Genomic DNA, 24,208 nt, shown 5'->3' on the forward strand with positions numbered 1-24,208 from the left:
TTGTCATATCTGATCTTCAGGCAAAAACTATGGTGCTCCATAAAAAAAGTGTGCACACTGAAAGGGTATATTTTAAAAACCACAATGCTTTAATATTCTGTTGGAATTCCTAGATAACAAACACCAGACCCATATATAACCACATATCAGTCAACTAGCATCTAAGTCTCTGATGTGAAAGACATGCTTAAAAAATGAATGAACAGATAAATAAACAAAGAGAAATATTTAGTAGCCCCTATGAAAGATTGGACAATAAACTGAAATACTCTTAAGTACTGTTAGGGGTCAACGAGCATACATTCAGGGCTCTGTGTGTGTGTGTGGGTGTGTATATGTTTAGACATCTTTGTGAGGGCAGAAAATTTGCACACTACTATACTTGTGGGGACCAAATGTTGTTTTAGTGTCAGGGTTAAAGTTGGGTTTAGGCTGAGGATTAGGATTAGGCATTCATTTTTGATGGCTAGGGTAAGCGGCTAGGGAAAGCGTTATGTCAATGAGATGTCCTCACTAAGATATGAAAAGGAGTGTGTGTGTGTGTGTGTGTGTGTGTGTGTGTGTGTGTGTGTGTGTGTGTGTGTGTGTGTGTGTGTGTGTGTGTGTGTGTGTTTTAACCAGCATTACATTTACAATCTGCAGAGTTACTGATTATATTATATACAAAAGTTTCATTTACTACAACACTCTGTTGGCCTTCTGTCCAGCTAAAAAACACTTCTCCTTACTGCTTGCTTATATAAAGGAAAAAAGCAACAGAAAACGGTCCAGTGACGCACTTTGTGTCCAAACCCACATTTGAGTTAGCATTTACCTTGCCTCAATACAACAGCAATCATTCTTTCTATTATTATTTGTGTTTTCCAATGTATAATTCAAAACTTGATGTACCCCTGACTAATGCTTGCTGTCTCTGCAGATCATTTTTTCAGCAGAGATATAATTAAAGAAATGACTGCTTTCAGAGAAAGAATAGTTTGCCACTGCATGCCTAACTTTACTTCAAGAGTTCTTCATTTCCGCTGGCTGACTGCCGAGTGTAATCGATATACTGGGAATACTACATTCCCCTTATTCCATTTTCTTCTACTCCATTCAATTTGTTCTCATTAAACAAGATCCATTATGCTTTTCATCTTTTCTTCACTTAGTGATAATCTGTTCTCATTCTCTGCATTGCTCTCCTGATTCCATGATCATTTCAAGCTCACAAGAACATCGACACTTCCCAAATGCAGCAATGCAGGAACTCGAGCATTAAATCATATTTAATGCTTAAAAGAAATGCTTCATTACAACACTGGAAAAGCCATTTCACCCCAACAAATGGAACACTGAAATGTATGAACAGTTCAGCAAATGCAGGATTTAAGCTAATGTCTAATCATGAAAAAGTAAAACATCAAAAAAGTCATAAATTAATGCTAACAACTACAATGCTTTAATGAGAGCCCTGGAGCTATGCGATAATGTCAACACAAATACATGTACTTACGCTGGCCCCAGCGACCCGTCCGGGGGTTCAGGTAGTTTGGGTAGAGCCCGTTGGGTCGGTCCATTTTGGCTAGTAGCTTTCGGATGTGCATCACCTGAGAGGAACACCAGTCGGATCGGTTTTAATCCAAACAGGAAATGTTCTCCTTTTTAATCTAAATATTTCAGCACTTCTATTTTGAATATGGTTTCTCTTATTTAAGATAAAAGGCTATATTTTTTTCTCAAAAAACTGTTGGCATTTTCTAGACCGTTATCCGCAGTTAAATAACAAATCAGCACACCAGCATGAAAATTAGGACATATAGTGTACATTCATACTATTACCTTCTGATAGTAGGCTGGGTTTCCTGTCAGGTAGGTGAGGTGAACAAACTCCATGTGGAGGGTCCCAAACTCAGCCAGGATGCTACTGCCTGCTGACGCCCAACCCCAGTTACGGCCGACCCCACTGAAGAAAACAAGAACAAACAAGAACAAAGAAATGACACTTGGTCATGGTGGCAAAGGGTTAGGTTTCAACTTAAACCAATGATGGATGGACAGTTTGAATAAGGATTTACGTGTCAGTTTTTAGGGCAAGGATTTTCAGATATCTGCCTTATTCACATTATCAGAGCCCAACAAGGCTAGCCAGGCCTTCATTCTTATCATCATCATGGTTTCCTCTAATGTTTCTTATCTTGGATCTATCAAGGAATTTGTATAACCAAGACATATGCTAACCATTTCCCTACTGTTGCCTTTAACAATGCGAAAAAAAGACAAACACATTTGTCATGACCAGGACTGCACCACATCATATCATCAATGGCAACACCAGATTAAATTAAACATGATATAAAAGTATCATGTTGTGATATCACAGATAAATGCCACACATTTTAATTCCACGCTGTGCACACAAGACGAAACTCCCAGGAACATGTGAGAGCAAGAGCCACATTTCAGCCTCTGTTAAGGATTTAGTATTTAAAAAGGAAGCTACTTAAACTATCTCCAACATAATACGTAAGAAAACAGTTTCTTCTAAAGGTGAAAACAACTTATTTTACTACTTGAGGCAAAAACACAGTCAAGCACAACCACACTGTGAAGGCATGCATAATACCAGCAGCTGCAATAAACGTTAGCAAATGACTCCGCTCATCCTTGGAGCTCTCGCTAGCTGCACTCCATAAGACAGGAAGAGCACATGGTTCATGGAAATTACCGGTACTGATGCGGTTACACTGAAGTAAAGAAGGGTTTAAAGATACAACATGCCAGAAAAAACATTTTCATTTTCAATTTTATTATGTTGCAACCTTTTTAAAAGCTACAAGGTTACATTACTTTTGTCACTGTTAAACTAAAGTGTTAATCAGTCATGTTGCACTTTTACTTAAAATTAGAAACCATGCAAACTAACTTTAAGAAAGTTTGATACTATTTTAAGTCTTTTAAATGCAGGTGTATTTCAGACTTTTTTAAGGACCTGTGTCAAGTTTAATAGGAACCTAATAAAAATTTAACAGGAATGCAAAAGAAATAAACTTTTTTAATGGCATGTTTTAAATTTTTCATCTTCATAACAACCATATAAATGTGCTAATATGGTATATAATCAATTTAAATATCTTTTGGTCTAGAGAAACACAGCAGAGCTTCAGGCTGTTCATATGCTCTGAAGTAAGAGTTGCAGCCAGTAAAACATCATCTTCAGCTTTACATGACAGGATGCAACATTAATAGGCTGTGACTTGTGTGTTTGTGTGTAAAGCACCTTATATAAACAGGTTTGTCACTTATTGTTTTTTCTGGTTTAAATTCCTCTGTGTACAGTTGTTCCCAAGGGTATTTGTGGTGCGTGTGACTGTGTAGCTATGGATGGTGATCTGTGTACACGTACACATACACACACACATAATAACTGAATATGTAGCGACCAGCAATGATGTAATTTGATTTCATTGTTTCATGCTGAATAAGAAAATGTAAACTAATAATAGAGAGGGCAGGCTAGGACAGGAGAGAGCTTACACATGAGGCATAAAACTGCACAAAGTTTCTCATTCTGTGCATGGGTGAAATGAAAGGGAGGAGGAAAGAAAACGAGAATAGAAAACACTAACAAGAACAGAAAGAGATGAATGTTAGAGTAAGATTATACATCAGGCAAGCAGAGCACTGTTAGAACCTGCATTACAAACAGGATGGCTACATGTTTCTAAAAGTTGAATTTAACACTGGTTCTGGATTTTTTTGCAGCTTTTTATAAAACTAATTTGCACAACTTCCAAAAAATTCCCTCAACACTTGGGCTTGGCTTTATTGAGATGCACACACACACACACACACACACACACACACACACACACACACACACACACACACACACACACACACACACACACACACACACACACACACACACACACACACACACACACACACCCTTTCTGAGTTTGGAAGACCTAAAAAGAAAAGTCAAAGCCAACTTTTAAATACATTAAAAGCAATGATTTTACTTGTGAGGTCCAAGCAGCAAAACTGTGAATGTGTTTCTACCTTTTATTAACTCTTTCAGTGGATTCAACAGCACCTTAAAAATGTGTATGTTGGTAAGCAAGATGGCGCCGCGTATGGATGCCCTGGTGCTTCAGTGCGTTACTTCTGTTTTGTTTTTGTGCATAACTTCTGTGTCTGGGCACTCCTCTGGATATTCTTACACCAGAGAAGAGCTTCTTAACTACAGGACTACAACACCTGTGGATTTACTTCCAATATTTGTCGCATCTGCGGCAGATTTACTGCAGACTGTGATCAGGAAAGTGAGACGCCGAAAGAGAGGTAAGCGAGCCGGCGCACTCGTGCGTCTGAGGAGACGCGGACTGCGAACTGCTCTTCCTGGGATCTTCCTTTCCAACGTACGCTCACTCAGGAATAAGATAGACGAGCTGGCCCTGATGAGAAGCATGAACAGAGACTTTGCCTCCTCCTGTGTCTTATGTTTTACGGAGTCGTGGCTCAGTGAGGACATCCCGGACTGCGCGCTCAAGCTGGAGGGCTTTCATCTGCTGCGCGCGGACCGGCAGGCCTCTCTCTGTGGTAAGACCAAAGGTGGAGGTGTCTGCTTCTACATTAATAGTGGCTGGTGCACAGATGTAACAGTGATTGCTCAGCACTGCTCTTCCTCTCTGGAATACCTTTTTATTCACTGCAAACCGTTTTATTCTCCGCGGGAGTTTGCTTCATTCATCCTGGCCGCTGTTTACATCCCGGCAGATGCGGATGTGCAGGCAGCTCAGTGCGCACTCGCGGAGCAGATACTGCACATGGAGCGGACATTCCCGGACTCTCTCATCATTGCTCTTGGGGACTTTAACAAAGCCAATCTGAGCCATGAGCTTCCCAAATACAAGCAGTATATTAAATGCCCGACCAGAGAGGAGAGGACATTAGACCACTGTTAGAGCACGATCAGCGGGGCCTATCGCGCGGTGCCCCGCGCTTCACTCGGACTTTCTGACCACGTCATGATCCACCTGATCCCCGCGTACAGACAGAGGCTGAAGCTCTCCAAACCTGTCGTGAGGACTAAAAAACTGTGGAGCAACGAGGCTGTGGAGGAGCTTCGCACGTGTTTGGAGTCTACAGACTGGGACACAATGAAGGCTGCTTCTAACAGCTTGGACGAGTTTACGGACACTGTCACCTCCTATATCCACTTCTGTGAGGACAGCATTGTGCCATCACGCACCAGGGTGAGTTATAACAATGACAAACCCTGGTTTACTCCTAAACTCAAAAAGCTGTGGCTGGAAAAGAGAAAGGCGTTCAGAAGCGGAGACAGGGACTGCTACAGAGAGGCCAGGTACAGGTTCACTAAAGAAGTGGACATTGCTAAACATCAGCACTCTGAGAAGATGCAGCAGCAGATCTCAGAGAATGACTCGGCCTCTGTGTGGAAAGGTTTTAGGAATATCACCAACTACAAGCCTAAAACCCCCCACTCCACTGATGACTTGCTCTTGGCCAACACCCTCAACGACTTTTACTGCCGTTTTGACGAGCCATCAGGCAGCCTTCACACCTCCAACGGCCCCAACAATAGAGACACTTTGGACACTCCTTCCCCCACCTCTCCCCCCTCCATAGAGTCATCACCACCTTCAAACACTTCACCTACAACACCCCCCTCCTCACCCCACACAAAGGAGGATTTCACACCACCTCCTCCCACCACAACTCTTCATATTCATGAAGCTGCCTGCTTCATTCCCTTTATTCCATTTTCTTCTACTCCATTCAATTTGTTCTCATTAAACAAGATCCATTATGCTTTTCATCTTTTCTTCACTTAGTGATAATCTGTTCTCATTCTCTTCATTGCTCTCCTGATTCCATGATCATTTCAAGCTCACAAGAACATCGACACTTCCCAAATGCAGCAATGCCATAATCCCTGTCCCCAAGAAACCTAGGATCACTGGACTAAATGACTACAGACCTGTGGCTCTGACATCTGTGGTCATGAAGTCATTTGAGCGCCTGGTTCTCTCCTATCTCAAGACCCTCACGGCCCCCCTCCTGGACCCCCTGCAGTTTGCATACAGAACCAACAGGTCTGTAGATGACGCCATCAACATGGCTCTACACTTCATCCTGCAGCATCTGGACTCCCCAGGAACCTACGCCAGGATCCTGTTTGTGGACTTCAGCTCTGCCTTGAACGTCTGGTGTCCTGGTGCAGCCACAACAACCTGGTGCTGAATGCCCAGAAGACAGTGGAGATTATTGTGGACTTCAGGAAGCACACAGCCCCACTCCCCCCATCATCCTGACTGACACCCCCATCACCTCTGTGGACTCATTCCGCTTCCTGGGTACCACCATCACCCAGGACCTGAAGTGGGAGCCCACCATCACCTCCGTCATTAAGAAAGCCCAGCAGAGGATGTACTTCCTGAGGCAGCTGAAGAAATTCAACCTGCCAACACGGACGATGATGCAATTCTACACTGCAATCATCGAGTCCATCCTCACCTCCTCCATCACCGTGTGGTACGCTGGAGCCACTATCAGGGACACACAGAGACTGCAGCGTGTTGTGCGCTCTGCTGAGAAGGTGATTGGCTGCAGACTCCCATCTCTGCAGGACCTGTACACCTCCAGGACACCTCCAGGACACCTCCAGGACACTGGGGCGTGCAGCTCGGATCTCAGCTGACCCTTCTCACCCTGGACACAGTCTGTTTGACCTGCTCCCCTCAGGCAGGAGGCTCCGGTCCAGTCGCACCAGAACCTCTCGCCATAAGAACAGTTTCTTCCCCTCTGCTGTTGGACACATGAACAATAACCGTATGACTGTTCCCACCACTAACACATGACCCTACGCTGTGTTCACTGCAGCATTCCATGTTCGGCACTGATCACCACCTGCACTCATGTATATATCTATCTACTTAGCACTTTTAATTCTTATTCTTATTTTTATTTTCATGTCTATTTTAGCGTAATTTATGACAGTATGTTTGCACTGAAGGACCGTAGCAATTTCCTAATGTTGTAAACCTGCTCAACATTTGGCAATAAAACCCTTTCTGATTCTGATTCTGATAAAACACTGCACTAAATACTCAGTGTCAGATGGTATTTTTTCTACTCTTACATCTGTATGATATCGCTCACAGGGGATATTGCTAATACAGTTAACATAGACACACAGCTCTGGCTGTGTGCACTGTCTACCTGCTGGTCAAACCTTCTGTCTGCAAGGAACTGTAAATCACAGCAAAGCTGACCTAAACCGAGAGACAGGGAGACTAAAAAGTCTAGTGTATAACCATTATGTATAAACCATTTCAGGTGGCTACATCATGAAGCTCACTGAGAGAAGGCCAAGGGTTTGCAGCGCTGTCAAAGCAAAGGGTGGCTACTTTCAGGAATCAAAAATGTAATGTAATTGAGAGTTATTTATCAATTTATCAAGGTTTAAATTAATAATAATAATAATTATAATAATACATTTTATTTGAGGGCACCTTTCTAAAACCCAAGGTCACCTTACAAAGAGAAAAATATATCAATAAAACATAAGATTAAATTAAATGGTTTCCCTGGATTTTAAGTGTTCAATCGGGTGCTCAATAGGGAAGGCGAGAAGTTTATTATTAGCCTGCTTTATCCATTCCAGAACCAGTGCGTGCTAATGCTTGTTTGGGATTATTGTCCTATCAGAACACCCTCTCAGCTGAAGGTGACAAACTGGCTTCCCTCTGAACTTTGACGTTGGTGTTCAAGGTCATGACAGGCTTGAGTCTTCATAGCTTCTAGGTTGTTCCTTGAACATCTTAACTAATTTCCTCTGATCTGAGGGTGAAAGTCTGGCTCTTCTTTCAGACAAAGTGGTGACACATCTAAGTAACACGTACTTAGTTGTTTGAACTGATGCTCAGTGTCTGTAGTTGTTTACAAATTACTCCATCAAGCTTCTGGAGTGGTGTTTCTAAAGCCCCAAACTCAACCATATTGAAAATGTTTGGACTACGCTTAAATGACGGGTCAGTGCCAAGACACCAACCATTGAACTCCACCCATTCTGCCAAGAAGAGTGTCAAATATCCAGACAGAATTATGCCACAAACTTGTTGATGGCTATCTGGTCAAGATTCAACTTCCAGAGTGGTTTTTAACCAGATATTAGTGAGGTTACATGTATCAATTAGAGATAATCCAAAACGAACTCAAATGTATGTGCTTTATTCTTGTTTTTTAAATTCATTAGAGATGTATGCTGCCCTAGAAAAAGAACACTTCAAAGTAATCAATAAAACACGTGACCATGACATTCGTGCTCGTGATGAGTGGATGTAAACTTCCAACCACAACTGTAGTTAAGTAAAGCAAACTTATATCTGTAAACTCTTCATTAGTATTCTGGTGAAATCTGTTAAATCTTGTGTAGTCTCAAAAGAAAACTGGCATTTCTGACCGTGTGGAATTTATTTCATACTCATTTCAGCATTTAAGAGAACCTAACAGATGATGGGATGGTTTTTAGTGGTAGTGTCACTAACCTCTTAAGGTTGACCATGGCCCAGGGGATACCAGTGGGGGTGTTGAAGGCAGGAAGCAGCTTCTCAGCTAGCTGGACTGCCTTCAGTTTGAAAACCTAGAGAGTGTGAGAGAAAGGGTTCACGTTAAACATATACACTTCATTCATTTGCCCGGCTAAATGTTCGACTCAAAAACCTGACAAACACAAGCATAAAACAACTGCCAACGACCAAACAAATGCAGAATGTTGGATACTGGGAGAGACATGAGTGCTAAATGACGGCCACAGAGCTGAGCAGATTTTTGGAGAATACAGAAATCTTAATATATGCAAAACCTCCCTTCAAACTGTGCTGCAGTTTGAGAGAAATACCGATATCTCTAGGGAGAAAACCTTGCAGGGCATAGGACACAGTCTAGATTTCTATTATCATGACTGGCGTCTAATTTCTACAGACTGATGCAGAGAAATGGACATGTGTTCGTTTGGAGATTACACAAGTTCTGCTGCTAGTTTGACAGATGAAGGCTCAGAAGCCCTTGCTGCAGCGCTTGTTCTTTTCTCAGCTTGTCAATCAAAGAGATAAAAGGAAACTAAGGTTATTCTACTGCTGAACTAACTGAATACCAGTAAATGCTGAAAGCTGAAAATGCCACTGTGGATGTTGTGAGTCAGCTCAGCAGCGACTGAGACGACAACATCTACTGAAAAGACCTTTTTCCAGCAGCAGGCGTTTACTTTCATCTGCGGTCAGTTGACATTCTAATAAACTATCTTACACATTTTACATCATATTTGAATAGAACAGAAAGAAGATGGCTTTTGTTTCCATTCTAAATTGCACAGGACCTTTATTTTGCTTTTGTTTCTGTTTGATGTCAGTGAGATGGGATATTCTTAATATGGTCATCTAAAGGACACAGATCCAGCTGTGAGAACAGAAGCACACCTGCAGAACGGGTGGGTGGTTGTGGTGGGAGTGTGGGGGGGAAAGTGGTGTAGTGTTGCAGGAATGCCAGTGAATGCCGATGTTATGGCCTTTCAATAGTCAAAGTAAAGAGTGAAAGCGATTTATTTTTTACTCTAATTTTCTCTTTTATGCAATTAAAATAGTACAATTACAAATCCTCTTTGGGGGTTGCGTCAGTAAGGGTATTCAGTGTAAAACTCTGCTAAATCAAACATGCAACCCACTGAGGTGACCTCCTGTGGCAGGGAGGAGCCAAATGTAGCCTCTTTATATATTTTATTATAAGAGTCATAATAAATTTAATCTGCCTTGCAATAGTTTTACATCATGTTGTATGTCCACATATAACTGACACTAGGAAGACAGACATGTTTTGGTGTGCACGGCTTTATGCACACAAGTTCAATCTCGTGTCCTGCCTGATTTTTAAGCTACTTTTAAAAAATTTTTTCCAACAGCCATTTTTGTAAGGCAACATTAAACATGGATGTAGCTTCTGGGTTGAAAAAATTAAGCCAATGCATAAGTGCCTAAAAACCTGCATTCTATCTGAAAACCACCACATGTCAATAACAGTTATTACCAACCCCCAGTGGTTGGTAATAACTCTAATAAACATTAACACAAGAGAAGAAGACACCCTACAATGAGTTAAAACATGAACTTGTTACTTATTACTGCTTCAAAATCTTATTTGGTTTTCATATCTACCCATTTTCAGTGATATCTACTTTAATAGCAGGAAATTAACTAGGCTTATAATTCCTTTGTCTCTCTCTTTTCCATATTTTTTAAGAAACCTATATCTGACAACTGCATAATAAAACGCGAAATTCTGTTTTTGGCGTGCCACCCCAATATTTTAGTGCCCCCCCATATGGGAACCCCTAAGAAATCATTCTTAAATAATTCTCTCCCTCAGACACTAAGACAGGCTTCGGTCTCATTACTGCATAAAGAAGGAAAGGATCCTACCTGTTGTGGCTCCTATCGACCAATAAGCCTTCTTAATGTAGACTTTAAAATCTTATCCAAACTGCTAGCAACCCGTTTGGAAAGAGTTCTCCCTTCTATTATATCAGACGAACAGACAGGCTTTATTAAAGGAAGACATTCCTTATTTAATATACGGTCCCTTCTTAATATAATATACTCCAAAAATCATAGCACTGTCCCTGAGGTGGTGATCTCACTGGATGCTGAAAAAGCATTCGATCGAGTGGAATGGGGGTATCTTTTTGCAGTCTTGAGGAAATTTGGTTTTGGTGACAGTTTTATATCTTGGATTCATCTTTTATATACTACGCCACTGGCATCTGTTTGTACTAATGATGTGAATTCTGAGTATTTTACTTGTTACGGCTGTGGCCATAAGAACACTGTGTGGGCTGTTTGTTCTGTGTCTCTTTACTGTGTTTAAGACTCTTTACAGGTCCCTCCCCTAATGAAGAGTAGTGAGCAGCTGATTGGACCATGGAACAGGTGACCACATTCAAAAAGCCGCTCTGACAGCTCCAGGGAGAGAGAGAGAGAGAGAGTGTGGAACGAGCGAGTAGCCTGACAGCCGTCGCAGTCCTGACCCTGGTTTTCCCAGCCTGTGTTTATCTTGTGTATTTGTGGGAGTGTGAATTGTAAAAGCCGCTCCTAGTGCATTAGCTGAGAGCTTAGGCACTCGTGGGCTGAAGCGGAAGGGGTGAGCTGCCTTTTCTTTTGGAATCGTTTTCTCCTGTTTTCTTGGTCAGGGAGCGAGGGATAGCTCTGTCATTTGTTTGTTCTTTTTTCTTTCTTAGGGTTTAGTTAGTCTTTTCTGGTGGGACTTAGTTGGTTTTGTTTATTATTTTGGCCTGGGCTCACCCTGGAGCTATGCTTCTTGTCCTTAAATAAAATCACTTTTTTTTACTCACAACTGGTTTGGATGTTTGGCTTGGGAACCAGGGCGGGGATTTGTCTCTCTCTCCTCCAACCTTATGTGCGTCCCTACCCGCCTAGACTAGGGGCGTAACATACTCTATCACGTGGTACACGTCAAGGTTGCCCACTCTCACCTTTACTTTTCACTTTAGCAATAGAGCCTCTCTCTGTGACTCTCAGAACGTCGCCTCTGTTTCAAGGGGTTATTCGTGGTGGTACGGAATATAGGGTTGCTCTGTATGCAGATGACTTATTACTATATGTTACAAATCCAACAATTCAAGTATTTCCTCTATAATGAAAATACTTCTGAGTTTTGGCTCTTTCTCTGGGTATAAGATTAATATACAAAAAAGTGAATGTTTTCCTATAAACCCAGTTGTAAAAGAGCTTAGACAGACAGATTTTAATTTCCATTTAGCTTCTTCAGGTTTTAGATATCTAGGAGTGCATATTACCAGTTCATTTAAAGCTTTGCGAACAGCAAATCTTAACCCTTTGCTGACCTATGTAAGGTTGGCTTTTCAAAGGTGGGCAAATCTTCCTGTATCACTTCTTGGCAGGATTAATATTATAAAAATGAATATCCTACCTAAATTCCTCTATCTTTTTCAGTATATCCCATTGTTTCTACCTAAGTCCTTTTTCAAATCTGTGAATCAAATGATTTCATCATTTATATGGGCAAATAAGACCCCCAGGATTAGTATGTCCTCACTACAACAGGGTAAGCTCAGTGGGGGTCTTGCTCTGCCCAACTTGATGTTTTATTATTGGGCAGCCAACATTCAGAAGTATACCTATTGGCTGCCTGATCCTCAGGCGTCTTGGTGTTGCCTTGAGGCTCAATCATGTTTCTCTTCCTCACTCCCAGCACTATTATTTTCATCCCTTCCCGTTTCCCTGTTACGATTCACAGACAACCCCTGTTCTAATTGGCTCTCTAAAAATATGGTATCAATTCCGGCATCACGTCAATTCTGTCTCTGCTTCTGCTCTGACCCCAATCTGCAAAAACCACCTCTTCCCCCCGTCCCTGGTGGACTCCTCCTTCCGTATATGGGCAAGAAAAGGTATCAAATGTTTTTATGACTTCTTCAAAGATAACATTTTTCTCAGCTTTAGTGACCTTTGTTCTTTGTATGATTTGCCCTCGTATCATTTGTTCCGCTACTTTCAAATAAGACACTGTGCATCTTCTATCTTGCCAGAGTTTCCAAATCAGCCTCTCAAGCCTTGGTGGGAAGACTTATTCCAGTTGAAGCCTCACAGTAAGGCTCTAATATCACAAATATATACTTTAATTACGGCATCGGGCAATTACTCAACCAAGAAAATTGCCTCGAGTTGGGAACAGGAACTGGGTCTTCAGTTTGTTGAAGGTTACTGGGACAAAGTAATTGACAGAATTCATTCTTCAGCCTCATGTGCAAGACTCTCCCTTATTCAGTTTAAGACGGTATACAGATTACACTTCTCAACATCTAGATTATCTAAAACAGGGGTGCCCAATCCCGGTCCTCGAGAGCTACCGTCCTGCAGCTTTTAGATGCATCCCTACTCCAACACAGCTGAATCAAATGGTTTGGTTACCTCTTCAGCATGCCACCATGTTTGGCAAAGGCCTGATAACAAGCCATTCATTTGATTCAGCTGTGTTGGAGTAGGGATGCATCTAAAAGCTGCAGGATAGTAGCTCTCGAGGACTGGGATTGGGCAGCCCTGATCTAAAATATACCCCAGCATTCCTGACCTGTGCAACAGATGCAACACCTCCCCCTGTGATTTAACTCATATGTTTTTTGCCTGCCCGTCACTTCAATTATACTGGACTTTTTACTCTGAAGTGCTCTCTCATGTTTTGAGCGTTACTCTCAAACCATGTCCACTAGTTGCCATTTTTGGTGTTTCTGAGGACGCCACCCTGAACCTTAGTTGTAAGCAACTGGATATTATCGCTTTCACTTCACTGCTGGCACGGCGTCGCATTTTGCTGTCTTGGAAAGCTTCTCACCCTCCAGCCCGATCACTTTGGCTGGAAGATGTTATGTTCTTTTTAAAAATGGAGAAAATAAAATTTAGACTCAGAGGAAATGTTAATAAGTTCTCACAGATGTGGCAGCCTTTTATCATTTACTTTAATTCGTTGAAAACACTTACAACAGACTGAACTTTTGTACCACAGGGTTCCCTTTTGTTATGGTTTTGGGAGGGAGTTGATTTTTTAAATAATTTTTTGTTTTTTGTTTGTTTTTTGTTGTTTTCTGTGCGTGGGTTGTTGTTTTTTCTTCCTTTTTTCTTTTTTCTTGTTATCATCCGAATTTTAAAGGCATAATTTGTTTTGATATATGTCTTTATATCCGTTGGTACTTTCTGCATTGGGCCTGATATGTCAAATTACATGTGCAAAACTTTATAAATAAAGAGGAAAAAAAAGAAAAGAAATAATTCTTGAGGCGACACTGATCATGTCTGCTTTTTGCAACCAAGATGGCGACTGTGGAAACGCTCATCTCCAGGCTTCAAACGGAGCCTTGAGAAACCAGTGAGTGATCATGCTACCTACATCCATGTCTTATAGAGTCTATGGCCGAAATCTTGGCTGCGTGTAAGGAAGACACGTTAGAAGAGTCAGGAGACACAGGTTAAATTAATATAGAAGAAAACAAACAAAGTGGACAATATTGTAGAGCTTATGGTCTGAGTTGAAAAGATACAGTAAATGTAAGGACTTAATACAATATTATATTTTCAGTTGATATGCCCACTACTTATGGTAAGCTACATTAAAAATGCTGTATAACAAAAATGAACTGTTGTGCTTTGTTCTTCTTTTTTTTTTTAACCTCATATTGTACATTGTGGAGGGTTGTTAATAGCATCTGCATGGTTACAGTCTTATACGAAAACTATCATTCACTGTTACATGCCATGATAAGTGGCACTGCTGCTGTTCTTTTTCTCTTGTCTTCCAGGTGTAGAGCTTCCACCTACTGGTCCATTCAAATTGAACTGCTACGTATTTATTGGCTGATCTGAGCACAGTAAGCCAATTATACAACATTCAGAATATAAAATCGTGCAAAGTTAAAACAGTTAATCAAAAAAACATGATTATTGAACATGTGTGCTTATAGGAGGTGGAAAAAATATCATCACAGAGTCAATAAATTAATTAATAAATCAATGAAGTTCATGGAGTATTTGCACCAAAGAAATCCTATGAACTTAACAGAAGTTTCCACAATAATCAACAGAAACTGGGACGTCTGGGTGAGCTGATATGGACCGACTCAAATCTGATCTCACTGCAGCACTTTAGTGAAGTGTGAATGGCAAACATGTTGCCAGTAAAAAGAAAATGGTTCAAGAATGCCAGGCCTGTAAAAAATTTCAATTTCCAGTTTTGCAATGTGTATTTCACTCATGGAGGACAGTTGTGGGACAAATGCCCAAAGAGGCCTTTATATAACTAGTAGACAGCAGTGCCACTGAGAGAAGTGGTTCAGCACAGGGCAGACGGAGGCTGATTCATCAACACAATCTGTCAGGGCTGAACAGTTTTATAGAGAGACCAGATCTATGGAAAATTCCTGCTGTCTCACAAAGTAAGAGGGAGCAATAACACATGCTGGTGTTTGCAGAATACTTAAGCAGCCAGGGGGACACTGTACAGAAGACTTGGAGGTCAAACTGTGGAGTTAAACATGAAACAAATAGAGACAAGGGGAGGGAGAGTGGGAATGACGCCGTCAAGCCGATGCAAAATAGGCCTGCATATGAACAAGATATGAATTGCATGAAAGGAAATGAAGAAAATTTACTCAGAAGGCTGAGAAGGGATGAAAGAGGCAGAGAGGAAAAGAATGATGAAAAAGTAGGCTGGTATAGACGGGACCACACCCAGGACAAGACTATCACATCTCATCTGAGGGCAGATGCTGTCCAACCAGTACTGGTGGGATTTTTATCAAACAGGCTGAATTATCTCAAACCAAACACACACACTACAAAGTAAAGGAGGATGGCTGACAAAATAAACTGAGACCCAGCTGAGCAACACTTATAAATGTGTGCAGATTTAAGATTGTCTCACAGTACAAGTAGCAACTTAAGTACTTAGAGGGGAGTGAGAAACTGTACAACTGAACCATGTTTGTTCTGTGTGTTTGAAAGCTTTCTTCAGAGACGTTGCACACTGTAAATGTGACTTTTACCTTCCACAACAATAAAGACTATTAAGGGCAACTTTGCTATTCTATGCCTCTTCTACACACATTAATATTTTATAGTCATACTGGTTTATTTTTAAAACACCAAACAAAACTATAATTTCAAGCAGGTACACTGTACGCTTTAGGAAACCTATGACACTAGCAGAAAATGATGGCAGTGTTGTTTCACTGTGCACGGTGTGTAAACAGTCGGTTAACTGCTGGGGATCACTTACAGAACTGTGGGCGTATGTGGAGCTGAAAAGCTGTTTCTTCACGCAGTGATAATGGCACGCCTATATTAGCAATTCCTATGGAGAGATTTGCCTTTACCTTCTGCACCCGACTGACTTTTTTTTGTGTCAGGTTGTGAAAGTTGCACTGTGCATGTACTCAGCCGTCATAAACCTTTCCATCTATCCGTGGCCTGTTGGCTGGGTGCACCGAGGCCCTTGACAAACTTTTATTGGCAATCTTGCTGCTGATGCCATCAAGCAGGAACAGGAGCCAAACGACCCACCGGGGAAACAGTCAGCCGCGTTCACAGATAAAATTGGACTCTTTATGATAATCATTTCCCTCCACTGCCTCCATTTACATGCAGAGCTACAAGGAAAAAAAATGTTAAGGAAAAGCAGCCAGAAACCAGATAGGTTTACTTTTCTAACAGACAGCACCAAAGAGAATCAGAGACAGATGTAGTGTTTCTGCTTAATAACTATCCGTACATTTGCCTGACTGATGCATTGCTACACTTAATACATGTAATGTTTGAGCCATTTTACTTGTTTTGAGGCAATTAAGCCTGATTTGAATCAAACTTTGTCAATGACTGCATTATTTAGTGAAAGTCATGTGGACATTTTTGGTACTAAATTTGTAGAAAAGTATGACAAGTGTAGCTTGATTATCCATTTATCACTTACAGTATATGAAAGGTTGTTGTTGTACCATCAGATTACATAAATGGGGCCTGTTTTGCTCTTTCCCAGCTTCATATTTTTAACCTAAGGTTCTCCCAGAGTTAGTAAAAATTATCATACTAAATACTGCATGACTTCCAAACTTCTTGATGTATGCTCAATCATCTAGGTAAGTAAATCTCCAAAAGTTGATTCTGTTCATCTGGATGCAGCGTTTTGTGGGAGAAACGTTTCGTCACTCATCCAGGTGACTTCTTCAGTCTCAGCTGACTGCAGGTTTCCCCAATCTTATAAACAGTACATTTGCATAATGACTGAAACCAGCCCACTGAAGGGACAATGGGCTGGGAGTAGAGCATGGCGATATGGCCAAAAATATTTATCACGATATATATTTGAAAATTTGCGATAACGATATAACCGACGATATAATTGATGCGAGACAAAATACAACTCCACAACATTACTAGCGCAAAAAGACAACCTTCCATTTATTTTCACTTAAACAAGAAGCTGGTTTTTATGTACATTAAAGCTTTATAAAAATGTAACAGTGCAAATGCAAATTCCTTGCTGAAAGTTTAACCAAAAGGCATTTCCAGTAGAAATGGGCTGACATATCCTGAGCATAACCATGTATAATATCCACTGAAGTTAAAAAGAGGTGCTTTGCAACATTAAACTGCAGTGTGCAGTACGCATTTTTCGGACCATAAGGTACACGGGATTATAAGGCACATTAAGCGAAACAAAGCAGTCAGATAAATCAAACTTTATTAAACTCATTCTTCTTGCTTCCTCCACTTCTGTACCATTGATTCATTAATGTTGAATTCTCTGGCAGCTGCTCTATTCCCATGTTGTTGCAGTATATTAATGACTAACCTCGTATTGTGGATGGATTATCTCAGTTGTTCTCCTGACTGAAGTTTGGTCCGTTTACAGCATCCTGCCATGCGATTGCATTTGTCTCTAACCATGAAGAACCTTCACGTTAACTTTTATAAGTGGAAAAGTGTTAGTGTTCGTCCTCCAGCTTCACTGTTTATGTTATGCTAACATAGCTGTGTCGCTAGCGATCACGTAGCACATCATTATATACCAGCTAGCCCAACTTCAGTAACCCTACAAACGTCACTGCTGTTTAGTTTCCTGTCTTCATTTATGTTGGAAGTGATAGCAGAGCTGCACGTTTGATTTTTTTCAGAAATCTCTCCGTCAGAACGTGCTATATCATGCTTAGGTAACTAGCGAAACTAGCGAGCTAACTTCCGCTAGCTTCCTGCTAACTTCTAACTCCGTTAAATGTAATAACTTTTGTTTTCATGGATGCCTGGAAGTTAAACTTTATAGTTACACCTGGTAAAGCAGCAATGCTGATCGTTTTATTAAAGATGAAAGAATTTAGACAGTTTTTAACTCTAAGTGATGCTGCAGTGTTGTTTGACCTGAAGCATACGGAGTTTAGGACCCAGATTACTCCCAGATTTAAGAGCATCTTAGTCCGACAAATATGACAATAACAACGGCCGCTTGCATGTTCTGCAAAAAAATGTGCTTTGTCGTGTATCTGACGGACAAACACCAAACCAGTTCCACATCACTGAAGTTGCACCATTTTTACAAACCAATTCTGGTTCATCTGTTTCACTCAACAATCGGCCATGTGCGTATGAAAACAAAGGCACTGCGCATGCGCGTTTTACTCCCATTCTATCGCGATATTTCATTTTCCTATCGTTGCCTAACATTATACCGGTATTACCGTGAACGGTATAATATGGCCCAGCCCTAGCTGGGAGGTCAGTTCCTTAATCTTAATTATGCAACTTCTCATGACCATTGATCAACAACCACTGATCAAAGCCCACTGACCAAAACCCACTGATCAATGGCCATGAGTACCATTCACAGAGAGTTGGGGAATGGCTACAATCACAGCATTGTAAGATGGTCACAGATGTACCCTTAGGCCCCCTCCTCGATTCAGAGATGGTCTTTCCCTTTTCACGTATATTGCCTCCTTGACTCCACGCTCAAACCAGCGTTCCTCCCTGTCACTGTGTCCTCATCCTTGAAAGAGTGTCCACTGGCCTGTAGGTGTAAATAGACTGCGGCGTCCTGGCCTGACGAACTCTTCTGTGTTGTGCCATCCGCTTCGCCAGAGGTTGTTTGGTTTCCCCGATGTATAAATCCTGGCAATCCTCCTGGCACTTAACAACGTACACTATGTTACTTTGTTTGTGTCGGGGGACTCGATCCTTGGGGTGGACCAATTTTTGGTGCAGCGTGTTTTGGGGTTTGAAAGCCACAGAGACCTGGTGTTTACAAAAAATGTATCTCAACTGCTCCGATACTCCTGACACATATGGGATCACTACAGGTTTTCGCTTGGGCAGCGGTTGTCCTTCTCTCCTGGATCGGCTGGAGCTTTTTCTAGGTGCCTTTCCAGCTTTGACAAAAGTCCAGCTGGGATAACCACATTTACTCAGGGCCCTCTTGATGTGCTGTTCTTCTGCTTCCCTGGCTGCTGTGTCTGTGGGGATGGTGTTTGCTCTGTGTTGTAGCGTCCTGATGACACCCAGTTTGTGCTCCAGTGGATGATGAGAGTCAAACCTTAGATATGTGTAGGTTTACGGTACATGTCAGCTTTTAGATGTCCCCCATTACTTATGGAAATCTCACAGTCTAAGAAGGCTAACCTGAGACTTTTCGTATCCTCCCTGGTGAATTTGATGTGTCAGTCCACTGAGTTAATGTGATCCGTGAAACGTTTCTCCCACAAAATGCTACGTCCAGATGAACAGAATGCTTGCTTGCTTCTGCCTTATATACTGCATTTCCAGTTTTGCTTGCATGTCTCATTTATTCACACATAGTTGCCATTTTCCTAGCAAAATACAAAACAAAACAAAACAAAACAATGAGATGTGACTCAAGACCTTTGCGCAGTACAGAAAATAGAGAGCATAATAACAGGTCCTCTTCAACAGAGCAACAGAACAAAAAGCCTCAACATTTAACTGCCCTCGAACAGGTTGCTGAGAGATTTGGCATTAAGTAGCTCCAAGAGCGCGTCCTCATTTCGTATTCTTCATGTCTACTGAAAGTTATTCAACCTCAACTTTGACATTCTGTCCTATTCTCCAAATGATTACTTAATTGTGAAATGTACCACTGTTACATCATCAACAAACCAAAAAGAGAACCCTGCGTCCTCACTGCAGCGGAGTACCCAGAAGGCCTATGTGTATCTAATCAAATCAAATCATATCACTTTTATTGTCACATCACATGTGCAGGTACATTGGTACAGCACATGTGAGTGAAATTCTTGTGTGCGAGCTTCACAAGCAACAGAGTTGTGCAAAATACAATAATGTAAACAAGCAAAATACAAGAATGGCTACATCTGAAACTAATAAATATATGTACAATATATAATAGTATATGCATTTCTGGATGTGTATACTAAATATTTTTCTACGTGTGTGTGTGTGTGTGTGTGTGTGTGTACACATATTTTACAAATTAAATAGAGTAAACAATAAATAAAATATATAAAAATATACAGAGTTGAGACATGTGCAAAACAGTGGCATTACTGTACAGTATCTATTCTGTTGACATCATATTTACTGTAGCAAGGAGACAAGATTAGGATATTGAGAGCTGTGAGGTAAAATCCTTGGGGAGGATGAACCCAGACAGTGTGTTCTCTGGTGTTTCCCAACTTGTTTCTGTCATTCTCCCTCCAGGGCTGACAGCTTTAGGGTCCGGCCTTTTAAAATGCATTACAGAACGCCTCGAAAATCGACCACTGAAGGATGTACTCACCCAATGAACACACACGCACACACGCAGATGTGAAACACACAATCTATAGGGGAAAAAAGCGCCAAGGTCAGGCAGTGAATTTAGGTCTGGCACATATATTTTGTACCTGAATAAAAAGCTGGAATGGCACTATGCTAATTTGAACTTATCACTGATATATCACTATGAGCCTTTGCTGTATGTTAGTTGCCAAGTAACAAGGCATTGTTGTACAGCAAAGATATGGGACAATGTGGAGACAGTGATGCCATTACATAGTTAGGTAATAAATCCTGGGGATCCTTAAAAATACTTGCTGGGTTAGTAGTGCCCTGAGGATGTGCGCATGTTTGTTTCAGTGGGTCAAATTCACAGAGAGCAGGTTCACGGTATGGCAGGAAAGGCTGGAGGTTTATAGGGGGACACCAGCTGGTTTTGTGGTCCTCGTGATAGACATTAATGCTGCTGGTACGAGAGGTTTCATTCTTACTGGGACCAGCTGTGCTAAGCATGTGTACAATGGTCCTGTATGCCCATTTGAATGAAACTACCTGCCAAATGGGGCATCTATGTTACATCCTAGGGACTTGGAAAGCTGCTTCCACCACTCAAACACGTCTTGAACTCGGTCAGTGATCCAGTTATTGCACATGGGGATATCAGTTGTAAGCTGCAGGCAGCTGGAAGAGACTAGCATCACTGCAAAGCACTCTGATAGGAGATGTCAGAGTATGATACAGAAGCACAGTGTGCACAAGTACAAAAAGGAAAAAATATAAAACATATACACAAAAACCATGAACAAATACACAACGTATAGCTTTAACTTTTATATTTGCAATTTAAAAAATGCAGCTGTCACCAACAGGTGGCAGAATAACATCTAGAACCAACAGTTAAGCCATTAGAAAAAACTGGAACCTCCCACTTGGCCGAGGCCTTTCTGTGCAGAATTTACATGTACTCCCCATAGGAGCTGGTTACCCCACACAGCCTGGAGACATGCTTGTTAGGTTAATTGGTGACTCTGAGCTGGCCATAAGTGTGGATGTGGGATTGGATGTGGCGACCTCTCCACCTCTAACCCTGCCCCTCGCCCTATAACCACTGGCATAGGCTATATTCACAGACCATAAAGTGGTTAAGCAGTTCAGATTGATGACAGTAGCCCATCCATTGAGAATAATAAAACGATGCTAATATTTGTGCAGTATTCCTGTTAGACTTTCTATCCACTGCAAAGGAAAACGCTAAGTTAGACATCTGTGCTGGTGGAACAATCTTTGCTCTCAACATAAAAGTCTTTAATCTGATGAAAAAGGACCTTCACTTTGTGTCCAAGCATTTTGAAGGAGACAATCTGTCACATTACTATGAGTGCAATGAAAGCTCCTGATGGCAGGGAAGCTAGTCTTACACAAACAATTCTCCTGCTGATGAAAATCACCCCTGCACTGCCTGAAAAGCACAGGAGGACAGGCTTTGACCCAGTCCTCCTCCTGGCGATATCAATAAGGCTAAGTGAAAAAAGCTAAATGTTCCACTCCATGCAATGTTGTAGCAGCTGGTACATGAGCATTGCCTCTGAAGTAACTGCCCTACATCACAGCAGGGTCTCTCTGCATTCCTCTTTCCTATATGTTCCCCATAAATATGAACCAGTGATACTTGCCCACTTAAATGTGATATATGGGAAATTCCACTGCAAAAAATAAATGATCAAACTGCCCTGTGAAGATTAACTCTTCATTTAGGTCCTTCGGTAAAAGAATAACTACGCATCACTTACAATACTAATGCTATTATAACAAAGTAAAATAAAACTCTAATTTGTATCATTCAGCAGGTACAGGTATGATTAATTATATTAAGCACCAACTCATTCCCCAGAGGTCACTCTCTGAAAAGAGCTGCTGTACAATTAAGCGCTTGCCTAAATGAGATAAGATCAACATTTCTCATACTGCGATACATACAGACACACACTCGCTATATGCAAGAAGATGCACACAGTCTCTGGTGTAAGCAGTGGGCCACAGTTGACATGTAATGGAGCCTCCTAAAGGGATTAAGGGGTAGACTGTGAAATGTGCTGAATGTACCTGCTTGGTAAGAAGGGCCCTGGGGGCCAGCAGGAGAGACAGGATTAAGTCACCCCCACCCCCCGTGTGTGTGTGTGTGAATGGTTACAGTGTCATTTCCATACTTTGTCTTGCCACTTTGCCATCACTTGATCCATTTGCTTATATTGTTTTGCACCCAATGGGCCAGGATCAAAGGCAGAAGGCACAAAGATGAGCTGCTGCAGAGAAAAACTCAAAGGCCATCATCAAACTGGCTCCGTGACAACTTCATTTGTTGCCATCGGAGTGAATCAAACAGACTGCCGTCAAATGTGACACATTATCCATTGAGCATTAACTGAAATGCTGCACTAATGCCTTTAAAAAGAAGCTATAACTGATGAGTTACTCTGCCTTCATCGGGTCTTGTTCTGGTGTGTCGTCCCACCTGACGCATTTAAATAGTCTCCACTGTATTTAGTATTTAGCTCAAAAGGCAATTCTTTGTCAAATGTTGCCATATTTTCCTGGAGGACAGCTAAAAATAGAACAAAGCTGACTTGTTTTTCCTATACAGGAAACGACTGAATGAAAATCAAAATGTCAGACAGCCACAAATAGCTGTAACTGGATGTTATGGTTATGTGATGTTTAAATAAAGCAAAATTTCAGATAAGCTTCTCGTGAAACTGAAGCACAACTTTCATATGAACTGTACACCTGCAAGTCTTCACTATTAATTCATACAGACATATCTTTCCCCCCCATTTCCCCATTCTACATCCTTCTCTTCTTTCCCTCATTAACTTAATTCTTTTAGCCTCTATCCTCTTTCTTTTCCTGTCTTCACAGCATGGTCCATTTCCCCACATCTTTCTGCTTGTCATCTCTGCTACCAAAATCTCTCACTCTTTTTCTGTCCTCCACCCCTCTTTGCACCCATTTCTCTCATGTCTCCACAGCTCTCTGGTTTAATCTCATTTGGGCCAACCTTGTTCTCCTTCTAGCTCCCTCCTCTGTTTGAGGTTGCGCTTTTCCCCCTCACTGATTTGCAAGTTTTGTTTGCAGAGAGAAATGTGTGAAGCTGTATTCAAATTTAAATTTCTCTCCTGTTTGTTACACCATCTTGGTTTCCCTTCCCCTCCCCTGAAAGTGTGCGTGCCTGCTGGCACAACAGCAGCCAGTTACTGAGCATGTCATCACAGCAATATCTGCAACGGAGAAAAGGATTCTTGGGGGAAGCTAGACAACTGCTGCTAGAAACAGCTGGGGTGGCCTCGATATGCACTGCTATCTTATGGTACCGAACGTCAATATTGATGCTACTTAACTTGAATCCAGTATATCTGCAAAATATACATATTGTAATCATTTTTTAAATCAACCTTTTTTCAGTGTTTTACTATTTCTTATCATATAAATGTGTATTCCATGTGATTTTGTGCAGAGTGCATTATGAGCCCCAATAATGTCCATACATGTGCTGTCCAATAATAATGAAAACTGTATGGCATTATGACATAGTCATAGATCAAAGTCTGTAAATGAAAGATGGCTACAGCTACTTGGTTTGAAAAATAAAGCTGGTGAGAAGTGCCTGAAAGTTGGCTTTGCTTGTAATGACCAGCAGAGGGCGACTCTTCAGGTTGTAAAAAGATGCTGACGCTGGGTGAAATCACCTGTAAAGAGTGTGCTGCACTAAAAAACTGATTGTAATTGCTTTGGACACAAACAAATTGCAGTGGTTTGCATGTAAAATGGTGATTTGTTTGCAA

General features: G+C 41.3%; 1 protein-coding gene across 1 annotated transcript in view; it reads right to left on the reverse strand.

The window, feature by feature from the left end:
- Window positions 1-24,208, reverse strand: part of man1a2 (mannosidase, alpha, class 1A, member 2) — a 171,316-nt gene that overhangs the window by 26,959 nt on the left and 120,149 nt on the right. Inside the window, exons 7-9 of the mRNA XM_085385201.1 lie at window positions 8,556-8,650; window positions 1,822-1,945; window positions 1,496-1,589 (exon numbers count right to left, since the gene is read on the reverse strand). Of these exons, the coding sequence (XP_085241327.1) occupies window positions 1,496-1,589; window positions 1,822-1,945; window positions 8,556-8,650 (313 nt within the window). The remainder of the gene's footprint in view (window positions 1-1,495; window positions 1,590-1,821; window positions 1,946-8,555; window positions 8,651-24,208) is intronic.

Source organism: Rhamphochromis longiceps, linkage group LG16, assembly GCF_057381845.1.
Source record: "Rhamphochromis longiceps isolate RC_006_pf linkage group LG16, R_longiceps_female_GT1.1, whole genome shotgun sequence".
Taxonomy (NCBI): domain Eukaryota; kingdom Metazoa; phylum Chordata; class Actinopteri; order Cichliformes; family Cichlidae; genus Rhamphochromis; species Rhamphochromis longiceps.